The sequence below is a fragment of the Pungitius pungitius genome, chromosome 14 (genome assembly GCF_949316345.1).
Source record: "Pungitius pungitius chromosome 14, fPunPun2.1, whole genome shotgun sequence".
In the NCBI taxonomy this organism is placed as follows: Eukaryota; Metazoa; Chordata; class Actinopteri; order Perciformes; family Gasterosteidae; genus Pungitius; species Pungitius pungitius.
The window spans coordinates 1,045,582-1,059,642 of NC_084913.1; the positions used below are offsets into that span (position 1 = coordinate 1,045,582).

At 48.6% G+C, this 14,061-nt stretch overlaps 1 protein-coding gene across 1 annotated transcript in view; it reads right to left on the minus strand.

Annotated features, from left to right (window-relative positions):
• Positions 1–14,061, minus strand: part of akap6 (A kinase (PRKA) anchor protein 6) — a 101,004-nt gene that overhangs the window by 12,377 nt on the left and 74,566 nt on the right. The window contains 2 exon segments of the mRNA XM_037486118.2: positions 5,371–5,625; positions 11,087–11,233. Of these exon segments, the coding sequence (XP_037342015.2) occupies positions 5,371–5,625; positions 11,087–11,233 (402 nt within the window).

Below are 14,061 nucleotides of genomic sequence, written 5' to 3' on the forward strand. Positions count from 1 at the left end.
AGTTGGGGTCCAGCAAGGAGGGGAAGAAGGGACAGATCGAGTCCAGGAGAGTGTGGCGAGTGAGGGGGGTGAACGTGGAGTTCAGCTGGTGGAGAGAGGGACTGGTGGAGTGAAGGACCTGACGGGTGGGGCCCAGCAGGTGGGGAAGGCGAATGACGGAGTGAATGAAGGGACGAGTGAGGCCCAGCAAGGGGGGCAGGGGAATGACGGAGTGAATGAGAAAATAGTTGGGGTCCAGCAGGTTGGACAAGGGGGTGAAGGGAGGCAAGAGGAGACGGAAGGGTGTCTGGAGACATACTTTGAAGGCACACTGTCTACTGATAGTGAAATGGACATGGAGGGGGGAGAAGAAAGTTTAAAAATCCCCCTCCTGAAGAGAAAGACGGAGAGCAGAGGGGGCTCTCAAGCCAAGAAGGGGTCAGGGAGCAGAAGGACAGGGGGAGCAGCAGTAGCCGATTCGGCCGTGGAGCAAGACTCTGCGGACAGCGTCTCTTCTGGCGGGACGGCCACTAATTGCTACAGCGTGGGGAGAGTGAAACTCTTCCTGAAGACCACAAAGAACATGAAGGGGATACAGCTGGAGGACTACTTTCCTGATATGGAGAAATTCAGGCGTACTGCTCGAGAGGGCGCAAGTAAACGAGGGAGTTCCCGCTACACCCAGCAGGAGGTCTTCCGGCTACGAAAGTTCGTCCAGAGGATCAACGAGAGGGCTGCCGTGGATTGAGTGGAGTACCGGCTGAGAGGAGGAGCCAGTGACCAGACGAACCTACGGTTCATCGACAAAGTGGACGATTTCTGTGTGCGTCGGTGCTGCAGAGGAATCTGGAGCTGATTGGCTGGAAGGAGATTGCGTCTTCGCAGAGTCATTCTGTGTGTTCATTGGACCTTTAATGTCAACATGGAATATGTTTTTGTTTGTGTTTGTTTTTTTAAGAAAATAAGGGTTTTTGAAAAATCAAAAAATCTTCCTCTCTCTCTCTCTCCATGTCTCCCCCTCTCTCTCTCTCTCTCCCTCTCCCTCCATGTCTGTCACTCTACATCCTCTCTCAGGAAAGGGTGACCGACTCGGGACAAACAGAGAGAAGAGGATCCGTTCCTCTCTTTCCTTTAATCCCACTTCACGTTCTCTCTCTCTAGCTTGATATCTCTTTCTCTTTCTCTCACCCACTATCTCCCTCACTCTTAAATCTCCTTCTCCTAAAAACAAAATCCTCTTAACTCTCCTCCACCTCCTCATCTCCACAATCTAATTACAGAGACCTGCTGTGAAGAGAGGGAGGGAGGAGGGAGGATGGAAAGAGAGAGGGAGGGGGGGGGATGTTAGCGTGGTTGCCATGTCGATGTGTTTTTAAAGATTAAAGCTCTTTGAAGGAGACCACTTATCGTAACATTTACATTTTTACGACAACTTTGTGGTGAGTCAAATGTTTTAAATTATTGCTCATTGGAAACTAAACTCACAAAATCAATGAAGAAGTGAACAAAATCAGAAAAGTATCAAAGTATTCTTCACCTCATACACATATATATATAATGAACTATTATATTATTTATTAACTATTAACGTATTAAACTTGAAGGAGTCCTTCTATTCTTAATGAAGGACCTTCTCCAGCCTGAAGAAGTGTGTCCCACCCAAACCTTGGACAGAACCAAACACCTTCTGCAGACATGTTCCTTTAGACACAAACCCAAGTGGGTCACGACCCAACAACCCGCCTCTATGAAAAGACAAATAAAAATAAACGAAGGAGACGAAGACGGAGACAAAACGAGAAGGAAAGAGGACAAGGGAAGAGGACAAGGGCACAGAAACAAACGGGGGGGGGGGGGGGGGTTAGGCCGCTCCCTCTGTGACCCGGTGGATATTTCAATCAATTACCATTAATTAGAAACCTCTGATTAATTCTATTTGTTGATTAAGTCAATTAAAACCACAAGCACTCGTTATCGCGGCGAGCTTAATGGATTCCTGCCCCCCCCCCCCCTCCGCCTCCCCCACCCGACCCACACGGCCTACAGCCGCCACGCATTGGTTCGCATCCCCTCCCCCCTCCCCCTCCAAGTCTTCTCTGTCCTCCTCGCTGTGTCATGGTAGCTTCATGTCTTCGTCCCAGCGACTTTCATTGGTTGTGCCTGAGGAGGTTTGCTGAGGAGCACCTCCTCATCCAGCTTCTCCTTCCAGTGGATTCATCCATTCATCCCTGCTCACCTCACAGACCTTTGTGTTGTCTTTAGGGAGCACTTCTTTGTGTTTTAAATGCTGACGTTGGATTAAAATCTGCTTTCAGGCTGCATTTTGTTCCACACTCACAGCTCCAAAAGCATCAGAGACGCTTCAGGACGTTCTGATCAAAGAACGACAGGAAACGAGAGAAGAACGACCCCGAGCCGCTCCTCACTGCTGCTCCACGCCGTCTCCTCTCGTCCTCATGAGCTTCTTCTTCTTCTTCTTGTTCTTGTCTCTGAGGAGATTGAATAGCTTTCTGTTGATTCCTCTGTGTGTGTGTGTGTGTGTGTGTGTGTGTCTGTGTGTGTGTCTTCTCCTCAGTCAGAGCGGATCAAAGAGTGTTTTCTCTGAAGATGAAAGTCGCCATCGTGTTTGTTGGTGCCGTTACCGCGGCAACATCTCACCTGTTTGCTTTGCCTTCAACCCCTAACGAGCAACTCTTAACGAGAAAACAGCTCTGCGTGACACACGCACACACAGACACACACACGCACAGACACACACACACACACACACAGACACACAGTTGTGGATCTTTAACCCTCGTCATGCAGCAGTTATCGATATCAGAGCCTCTCTGTCACCTTCTATTAGCTGTCTGAGAGGAGCGGGGGGGGGGGGGGGGGGGGTGGAGGGAGGGAGGGTGGGGGAGGGGGGTGGAGGGAGGGGGGGGTGGGGGGGGGGGAGCGCGGACAGAAGTGATGTCACTCAAACACACATCAAACATGAAGGAAAACGCTGTCGAGCAGTAAGCTGATAAGAAGCGAGGCCTTTGAATTCTGATCGGAGGCTATTTTTTCATTTATTATAGATGAATATTTATTATTTATTACAATTAGTGAGCTGAGGTGAGATCTCAGCGGGACTCAAGCTTTCATTTGGAGGAGTTTCCTATGAAGGGTGACGGGTGTTTGACAAGGTCAAAGGTCACACAAGTAGTGGAAAAAAAATATACACTCATGTGTGTACATAATCTTTATGAATCGTCTTCCTGTGTGTGTGTGTGTGTGTGTGTATGAGTGTGTGTGTGTGTGTATTAGTGTGTGTGTGTGTGTGTGTGTATGAGTGTGTGAGTGTGTGAGTGTGTGTGTGTGTGTGTGTATGAGTGTGTGTGTGTGTGTATTAGTGTGTGTGTGTGTGTGTGTATGAGTGTGTGAGTGTGTGAGTGTGTGTGTGTGTGTGTGAGCTCAGTTGACCCCCTGCTGCTTCCTCTTTCCCAGCCGTACAATAATCAGCTGAAGTCAGCGCTGCAATCGAACCAAAAACAGATGATCGCTAAGATGCAGCCCCCCACACCCCCCCTCCCCCCTCTCTCCCCCCCCTCTCTCCCCCCATACAAATGTCTGTTATCAACATTTCCAATCTTCATTTCTCCAGGAGCTCAGGGCCTGAAATCGATGCTTCCCACTGAGAGCTGTGAAGGATCAAAAGTAAGAGCCTTCTACAGACAAAGTCTACTTTATGTACAGATTCATCATTTAGGGCCACCTGTGTGTGTGTGTGTGTGTGTGTGTGTGTGTGTGTGTGGCTAGACTGGGCCATGAATTGCTTTGTGTTGTTTGTGACATCAAATTTAAACATCAACAAACATAAGTGTTGATTTCAGGTTTTGTGGTTGTTGTAAAGTTTTAGCAGCCAATGAAAACCAAAATATTTTAATTCAGGATCAAGTGTCATTTTAAAGTACCTACATTCACTTCATTTTATTGTGATCCTGGCGCCCCGTCGACCAAAGCTGGGGCAGCATTAGGGCGGGGCTACACACTGATTGACAGGTCTCTAACAGACCACAAAGCAGGAGATGCTTTGGGGCGGGGCTACACGCTGATTGACAGGTCTTTAACAGACCACAAAGCAGGAGATGCTTTGGGGCGGGGCTACACGCTGATTGACAGGTCTTTAACAGACCACAAAGCAGGAGATGCTTTGGGGCGGGGCTACACGCTGATTGACAGGTCTCTAACAGACCACAAAGCAGGAGATGCTTTGGGGCGGGGCTACACGCTGATTGACAGGTCTTTAACAGACCACAAAGCAGGAGATGCTTTGGGGAGGGGCTACACACTGATTGACAGGTCTCTAACAGACCACAAAGCAGGAGATGCTTTGGGGAGGGGCTACACACTGATTGACAGGTCTCTAACAGACCACAAAGCAGGAGATGCTTTGGGGCGGGGCTACACGCTGATTGACAGGTCTTTAACAGACCACAAAGCAGGAGATGCTTTGGGGAGGGGCTACACACTGATTGACAGGTCTCTAACAGACCACAAAGCAGGAGATGCTTTAGGGCGGGGCTACACGCTGATTGATGTGCTCACTTTGATCATCAAAAAACAACAAAAAGAGGACACATGCTCCATGTTCTCGACTGAAGACGTCATTAAAGATGTTCATAAGATTAAACCTCAAGTTTGTTTGTTTTAAGATGAAACAACATCTCGGAGTTGTGTGTGTGTTCGTGTGCGTCTTTGTGTGTCACCACATCTTTATATTCTGATGTGTGCATGTGTCACTCATTTGCATATTCTAGGAACATACGTGAATTAATGCCCTTCTGTCTGCATTGTGTGTGTGCGTGCGGCTGGTTGTCAGTCACGCGGCGGGGCTAGGCTAATCAGCGCAGCTAGCTGCTCGCTGTGTGACGCGGGCTGATTAATATCCTGTTAGCGTCCCGCGGCTCTTAAGGCTAACTGCTGTTTCCTCCATACATCCATCGCTCGGCAACAGCGCTGCCTTCATCTGGCCTCATTACGAGGATGCATCACTGTGCTTAGCATCAACACACAGACACACACAGGAGAGGGTTTTTCTCTCAAAGCCTAATCCTGATTGGCCAGAGCTTTGTCACATGACGGAAGTTGGAGAAGAAAAGTTATTAGTTAAACTGTACATGAATAATGTAATCATCTGTAGCAGTGTGATGTGTGTATTTAATGCTTCTTCTAGTTGATGCTCGCTGCACAATGTCACAGATCATCCTGCAAAAAGGTCTCACTTCATCTTAAACTGAGTTTTAATAACGACGTCGATGAAGACGATGATGCGGTACATTATGAGACCTCAGGTGACTGCAGATGTTTCTGCAGCTCAAAGCTTTCAGGAGAACAGGAACACTGAAGAGCGGGTGAAGGTACCTTGAAGCTGCCGAGCTGCTCCGAGGCCTCCTTGTCCCTCCCCAGGCAGGAGTTGAAGATGAGGAGCTCGGTGTCCCTCAGCCAGGCCTTCAGCTCCTTGATGCGAGCCTCCAGCTGCTCCAGCAGCGAGTTGGTGAGCGGCGAGAGGGCCGAGCGGGGCCCCTCCTCCTCCGGGACGGCGCTCGCCGACGCGCTCTGGCGGAAGGAGGCGGAGCAGGAGGAGGAGCCGGGGGCCGAGTGGTGTGAGAGGATTTTCTGAAGGGCGACAGGAGAGGAAAGAGGGAGGAGTCATTGATGTGTCAATATTCCATCATCAATAAAGACACCTTCATTAATCAGATGAGATCATTAACAGTGATTCATTAGAAGTATGTATACCTTAAAGTACATGTTTACTGCAGTAAGAGTACACATAAAGTATCACAATTAGACTCCGCCTCCTCATGCTGTGTTGGAATCGCACGCTGCTAACGTTTCATTACATTACATTGTTTCAAAACATGTTATAGATAAGATCCATTATGAGTCCAGTTTAAGGTCTACAGTGTGTTAGTGTTTAGTCTGAAGATGTGAAGGCTCTCTGTGGTCCTGATGTCATCACAGAGCTCCTTCCACCATCTAGGAGCAGGACAGCAAAGAGTGGAGATCTAGTCCAGTGTTTTGCTCTCAGTGAGGAACAAGCAGCTTGATGTTGGGATGGAGGGTTTCACCAGGTCCTGGATGGAGACTGGACCCCATCCATTCACTGTGTGAACCAATGCCTTGAACTGGATGAGGCAGCCACTGGTAACCAGTGAAGAACGGAGGAGTTGAGTAGTGTGGGTAAATTTCGGAAGGTTGAGGGCCAGTGGAGCTGCTGCATTCTGGATGAGCTGCAGAGGTGGAATGGAGCAGGGAGACCAGCCAGGAGCGAGTTACAATAGTCCAGGAGATGACAAGAGCCTGAATCGGTACCTGCGCTGCCTTCAGAGTGGGGAGGGGTCGTATTCTCCTGATGTTGTAGAGCGTGGACCTGCAGGATCGTGTTGTCGCTGTGATGTTGGCAGTCAAGTGTCACACTGAGGTTTCTAACAGTCAGAGTGGGCTTTAACACAGAGTTGCCTGAGTTAACAGTCAGGTCCTGGGTGGGAGAGTCTTTTCCAGGGAACAGAAGTAGTTCAGTCTTGTTGGGGTTGATCTTCAGGTGGTGAGCGGACCTCCACTGAGAGATGTCAGTCAGTAGCCGAGAGAGTTGGTGTAGATAGAGAAGAGGAGGGGACCCAGGATGGAGCCCTGAAGAACTCCAGTAGTAAGAGGACAAGGTTCTGACACAGATCGTCCAGGTTACCTGGTAGGTGCGTCCATCAAGGTAGGACGAGAGAAGGGAGAGAGCAGAGCCTGAGACACAAAGTTCCTGAAGGGAGGAGATAAGGATCTGGTGGTTTACTGTGTCAAAGGCTGCAGAAATGTTGTTATCGGGGCCGTGAATTATCCGTGTTGCTGCTGTTGTCGTCGTCGTTGTTGTTGTTGTTGTTGTTGACGCGGGAACACAAAGCATCGCAGGGAACCGCCTGTTTCCAGGTGCAAACAGATCAGCTGCTAATTCAGCAAAACACCATTTGAACGCCATCAAACAGGCGAAGCAATCGCAACTTCAACCAGGAGGGACTCAAAAACAAGAGTCCAGATGTGTGTGTGTGTGAGTGTGAGTGTGTGTGTGTGTGCGCGTCTGTCTGTTTGTGTGTCTGTTTATTTGTGTGTGTGTGTGTGTGTGTGCGTCTGCAGAGCAATTTGCCAACCCCCGTTGATCACAGTCAGACACAGCGAGCGGCTTAGAGAGACTATTCCCCTCTCGGGTTCACAGTGTGTGTCTTTGTGTGTCTGTGTGGTTTTGTGTGCCTGTGTGTCTTTGTGTGTCTGTGTGGTTTTGTCTGTTTTCAGCGGCTGGTGATGTTTTTTGGTCGAACGAATTACTGCGATGGAAGTGCATTCTGATGTACTTCTACTTCCCTGTTGTACTAGCATGTTAGCATTAGCATGTTACGGGACGTCTTCTACATCGTCAAGTCATGTGATCTAATGTGTCCGATCGGCTTCCTGTTCAGAGGTTGGAGGCGGAGCTTGTCTCCATGTCGGATACTTTAGATGAGATGAGATTATAGTACTACTACAATAATATTAGTACTACTAATTTACATTCACAGGATTTATTATTTTTCAAATCAAATTTACTTCAAGGTTAACATTGTATTGTACTGGATTAAGGCTCATAAGAGATCTTAAGACCCCCCCAAAGGACCCCCCCCTCACGGGTCCCTGCAGCTCCTTTGCATTTGGAGTCTGACAGAGAATCACACGATGAGCTTTGCTGAAGTGAAAAGAAATGAATTTAAACCAAAACTTTCTTAACTTTCATTAACAGCTTAAAAAACATGAGGAAATGCACATTTAGTGAAGTTCTGAGGTGATGAGCATCATCCTGCAGATGGATTCGCTTTTCAAGTTGACAAATTGTGTATCTGAGAGCAACACTGAGAAAAACAACAATAGAGACAGAGGGGGAAATAATTAGGAGACAACAAAGGAGGGAAAGAGGGACGCTGACTGCATTCAGAGGAGAAAACAAGAAACACAGAAAATGTGTGAATGCAAACGACACAAAGAAAGCAAATGAACAAATAGGACGATAAAGAGAGTTGTTCTCCCTGCAGGTTGATCCTCCCCCAAAGCATGATGGGAAAAAACACTCTAAATGTTCATCTAACTGCAGCTGAAACCCAACGCCTCCTTTTCATCTATAAAATACACATTTACATACATGTATATATGAATATATTCAGCTGGAGGACGAGTTCCCGTCTTCACTAAACACAGACGTATGATCCATAATTGTAATCCCCCCCCCCCCCCCCAACCCCCCCTTTATCATCACAGTTTGACCTTGAACCGCTGACAAGCTGCCGCCAAAATCCACAACAGAAAAGATTAAAGTTAATTTACAACCCTTTATTTCTCCAGCACTCCAGCATGTGTGTGTGTGTGTGTGTGTGCGTGTGTGTGTGTGTGTGTGTGCGTGTGTGTGTGTGTGGTAAATTCGTCATGAGGTGGGACAGTTCAGAGGCGAGAAACAGGACATCAATTCCAGTTAATTCCCAATTTGTGTCAGAGCAGCAGATGCCAACGCCTGCCCTGATAGGCCCGTTAATATGCTACTCAGACGCCATGTTGGAAGAGGGTGGGGGGAGGAGGAGGGGGGGGGGACGCATAGTAAGAGAGAAAGAGAGAGCGGGGGGCTTTGAACTCTTTGGTAAGAAAACAAAATCACCTTGAAAAAGGTGATAAGAAAGAGGGGAGGAGGGATGGGTGGGGGTGACGGAGGATGATAGAGAGGAGGAAGAGGAGGAGGAGGAGGAAGAGGAGGAGGAGGAGGAAGAGGAAGTCTGGCAGCAACAAACAGAAATGTTCATCATTGGGTTTTTACTTTATTGATTGTTTTCTGTATAAAATGTCAGACAATAATAAATGCTTTCCTGCAGGTTTAAAGATATTTAATTTCTTTAAAAGAGAGAGAGACGAAGAGAAGGGGGGGGACGAGAGGGAGAGAGGGGGGGGGGGACGAGGGGGAGAGAGGGGGGGGGGACGAGAGGGAGAGAGGGGGGGAGTCTCATCTGTTGCTGTTGTTTAATTTCTAAATGGAATCTGGTTGTGAGGCTGAGATGTAAACGCAAACACACACTTCCAATAACTTTGAACCTGTGAGTGTGTGTGTGTGTGTGTGTGTTGCGCACACACACACACACACACACTCACAGATGGCTCTCTGTGTTTGTGTGACCGAGTGTCGCTGGTTTGATTCTTCAGATGAACAAAGTCACACCGTCTCATCCGAGGCGCCAGCTGTCAGTGGTTTAATCAGCAAGGCACCACCCTCAGGTACAAGGTTCACCTTCTGAGGGACCAGAGGGCGGGGCTTACTCTGATTGACAGGTCTCTGTCACAGCATTCTTTCGTACTAGCCTCCACCTTTAAAGGAGCATACTATCATCCACCCTTAAAGGAGCGTACAAGCCTCCACCCTTAAAGGAGCGTACAAGCCTCCACCTTTAAAGGAGCGTACGAGCCTCCACCCTTAAAGGAGCGTACAAGCCTCCACCCTTAAAGGAGCGTACAAGCCTCCACCCTTAAAGGAGCGTACAAGCCTCCACCTTTAAAGGAGCGTACAAGCCTCCACCTTTAAAGGAGCGTACGAGCCTCCACCCTTAAAGGAGCGTACAAGCCTCCACCCTTAAAGGAGCGTACAAGCCTCCACCCTTAAATGAGCGTACAAGCCTCCACCTTTAAAGGAGCGTACAAGCCTCCACCTTTAAAGGGGCGTACGAGCCTCCACCCTTAAAGGAGCGTACAAGCCTCCCCCTTTTAAGGAGCGTACTAGCCTCCACCTTTAAAGGAGCATACTATCCTCCACCTTTAAAGGAGCATACTATCCTCCACCCTTAAAGGAGCGTACTAGCCTCCACCTTTAAAGGAGCGTACAAGCCTCCACCTTTAAAGGAGCGTACAAGCCTCCACCTTTAAAGGAGCGTACAAGCCTCCACCCTTAAAGGAGCGTACAAGCCTCCACCTTTAAAGGAGCGTACAAGCCTCCACCCTTAAAGGAGCGTACAAGCCTCCACCTTTAAAGGAGCGTACAAGCCTCCACCTTTAAAGGAGCGTACAAGCCTCCACCCTTAAAGGAGCGTACAAGCCTCCACCTTTAAAGGAGCGTACGAGCCTCCACCCTTAAAGGAGCGTACAAGCCTCCCCCTTTTAAGGAGCGTACTAGCCTCCACCTTTAAAGGAGCATACTATCCTCCACCTTTAAAGGAGCATACTACCCTCCACCTTTAAAGGAGCATACTATCCTCCACCCTTAAAGGAGCGTACTAGCCTCCACCTTTAAAGGAGCGTACAAGCCTCCACCTTTAAAGGAGCGTACAAGCCTCCACCTTTAAAGGAGCGTACAAGCCTCCACCCTTAAAGGAGCGTACAAGCCTCCACCTTTAAAGGAGCGTACAAGCCTCCACCCTTAAAGGAGCATACAAGCCTCCACCTTTAAAGGAGCGTACGAGCCTCCACCCTTAAAGGAGCGTACAAGCCTCCACCTTTAAAGGAGCGTACAAGCCTCCACCTTTAAAGGAGCGTACGAGCCTCCACCCTTAAAGGAGCGTACAAGCCTCCACCTTTAAAGGAGCGTACGAGCCTCCACCCTTAAAGGAGCGTACAAGCCTCCACCTTTAAAGGAGCGTACTAGCCTCCACCTTTAAAGGAGCGTACAAGCCTCCACCTTTAAAGGAGCGTACAAGCCTCCACCCTTAAAGGAGCGTACAAGCCTCCACCTTTAAAGGAGCGTACGAGCCTCCACCCTTAAAGGAGCGTACAAGCCTCCACCTTTAAAGGAGCGTACGAGCCTCCACCCTTAAAGGAGCGTACAAGCCTCCACCTTTAAAGGAGCGTACTAGCCTCCACCTTTAAAGGAGCGTACAAGCCTCCACCTTTAAAGGAGCGTACAAGCCTCCACCTTTAAAGGAGCGTACAAGCCTCCACCCTTAAAGGAGCGCACTAGCCTCCACCCTTAATGACCTGCTTGATAAAGACGACTCTAAATCTTACGGGTTCGATCACTTGGACTCACACAGTCAGAGCAGAAACATCTGTGTGTGTGTTTGTTCGTGTTAGTGTGTGTTTTTGTGTGTCTTACCTCCAGCTGTCTCCAGGTGTGCGTCAGGTTGTGCGCGTTGCGGTGGAAGTTGGAGGGCAGTTCGGCGCCGCTCCTCTTCAGGGACTCGGCTCGGCCCAGCAGGCCGGTCCTCCGGGTCTCCATCGCTACCAGCTCAGCGTGGCTGCTCTGGAGGAGGAGGAGGAGGAGGGAGCACATCAAAACCTGAACCACCACATGATCCTTCAGAGCCTGAACCAGGTTCTGTTTGAGTCACCATTAGTGACCACAACATGAAGCCGGTGGTGATCGTGTGTCACACTCACGTACATGAGGCTTTTTCTCTCTTCATACCAATCCAAACCAATTGGGATGGATTTGGGAAGCATTTATTTATTCTGAAAGTATCAGACAGCTGTCGAGATATTTCATTTATTTCCACGAGCAGCAACTAAATCCACTAAAGATGAAGATTAAGGAAGTTTAAGCAGCTACTGAGCACAGAAACAAACAGGCGAGCAGTCTCCGACACGGTGGAGTTCATCTTCTGATACCAGACTCAGAGTCTCCACTGGAATCCACCACAGAAGAAGAAGCTCCTGGAGTCTTCAGCGGTATTTGAAGCTCAAGCGCATCTTCTTCTTCTGTTGTTGTGTTGCCGCTCCTCTCGTGAACGAACCTTTGAGGCCTCAGCAGCAGCTTCTCGGCCCGCTGCCTCCACCGCTTTAGAGGTGCAGCTGTGGCAGGAATCAAACGCACCCTTCTGGAGAAGCTGTTAAAGGAGCGCTCCATTTTGAATCAGTCGCTAGCTTCTGTTTGAGCCGCCAGGCGCTCAGCTCCTTTTCTATTCACCTCATGTGTCGTTTGTGTGGCTCATTGAAACGTACTGAACGCATTGTAACTAATGATCCTTCTGATACCAACGAGGGGGAAAAGGTCAACGAGACTAAATTGATCAACTAAACCCAATGAGGAACTTTAGCAAATTCAACCAAAGGACTCAATCCTTCAATAAGGACATGACGTTGGACTATAAAGGAGCTCCACCACGGTCACATGACTTCATGTTAGACTATAAAGGAGCTCCACCACGGTCACATGACTTCACGTTAGACTATGAAGGAGCTCCACCACGGTCACATGACTTCACGTTAGACTATAAAGGAGCTCCACCACGGTCACATGACTTCACGTTAGACTATAAAGGAGCTCCACCACGGTCACATGACTTCACGTTAGACTATGAAGGAGCTCCACCACGGTCACATGACTTCACGTTAGACTATAAAGGAGCTCCACCACGGTCACATGACTTCACGTTAGACTATAAAGGAGCTCCACCACGGTCACATGACTTCACGTTAGACTATAAAGGAGCTCCACCACGGTCACATGACTTCATGTTAGACTATAAAGGAGCTCCACCACGGTCACATGACTTCACGTTAGACTATAAAGGAGCTCCACCACGGTCACATGACTTCACGTTAGACTATAAAGGAGCTCCACCACGGTCACATGACTTCACGTTAGACTATGAAGGAGCTCCACCACGGTCACATGACTTCACGTTAGACTATAAAGGAGCTCCACCACGGTCACATGACTTCACGTTAGACTATAAAGGAGCTCCACCACGGTCACATGACTTCACGTTAGACTATAAAGGAGCTCCACCACGGTCACATGACTTCATGTTAGACTATAAAGGAGCTCCACCACGGTCACATGACTTCACGTTAGACTATAAAGGAGCTCCACCACGGTCACATGACTTCACGTTAGACTATAAAGGAGCTCCACCACGGTCACATGACTTCACGTTAGACTATGAAGGAGCTTCACCACGGTCACATGACTTCACGTTAGACTCTAAAGGAGCTCCACCACGGTCACATGACTTCACGTTAGACTATGAAGGAGCTCCACCACGGTCACATGACTTCACGTTAGACTATAAAGGAGCTCCACCACGGTCACATGACTTCACGTTAGACTATAAAGGAGCTCCACCACGGTCACATGACTTCACGTTAGACTATGAAGGAGCTTCACCACGGTCACATGACTTCACGTTAGACTCTAAAGGAGCTCCACCACGGTCACATGACTTCACGTTAGACTATGAAGGAGCTCCACCACGGTCACATGACTTCACGTTAGACTATAAAGGAGCTCCACCACGGTCACATGACTTCACGTTAGACTATAAAGGAGCTCCACCACGGTCACATGACTTCACGTTAGACTATAAAGGAGCTCCACCACGGTCACATGACTTCATGTTAGACTATGAAGGAGCTCCACCACGGTCACATGACTTCACGTTAGACTATAAAGGAGCTCCACCACGGTCACATGACTTCACGTTAGACTATAAAGGAGCTCCACCACGGTCACATGACTTCATGTTAGACTATAAAGGAGCTCCACCACGGTCACATGACTTCATGTTAGACTATAAAGGAGCTCCACCAGGCGGTTGTTTCCCTTCTCCTCCTTCATCTCTCCATCCTCTCTTCTCCCTTTTCATTGTCTTATCTGCAGCCCTCCTCCACTTCATCCTCTTCCTTCCGTCCGTCTCCGTAACTCTTCTTCAAGTCCCGCATCTTCTTTTTTTTTCTTTCTCTCCTAATTTCCCTCCTCCTCCTGTTTCTTTTTCTCCTCTTTTCATTTTCTGCATCAATAACTACTTGATTCTACTTTTCCTTCGTCGTTTATCATTACCGCTCGTTCCCATTTGAATATTTAAATGTCTCTTCTGTGACTGTGTGTGCGTGGACATCATATGCATGTGTGTGTGTGTGTGTGTGTTTTTGCTGCGCTGTCATCAGAGAGGCGGCAGCCATTTTTCACTGTCGGCGGTTCTGATGGAGATGCTATCGCTCGGCGCCGCGTGGCCATCCATCCCCTTCACTTAGCTAATAGCCGCGCCGCCAGAACCAGATCGACAGCACCAAAAAAAAAAAAAAAAAGGCAAATATGTCGGCGTCGCACTCGTCTAAGAGTCAGGAAAT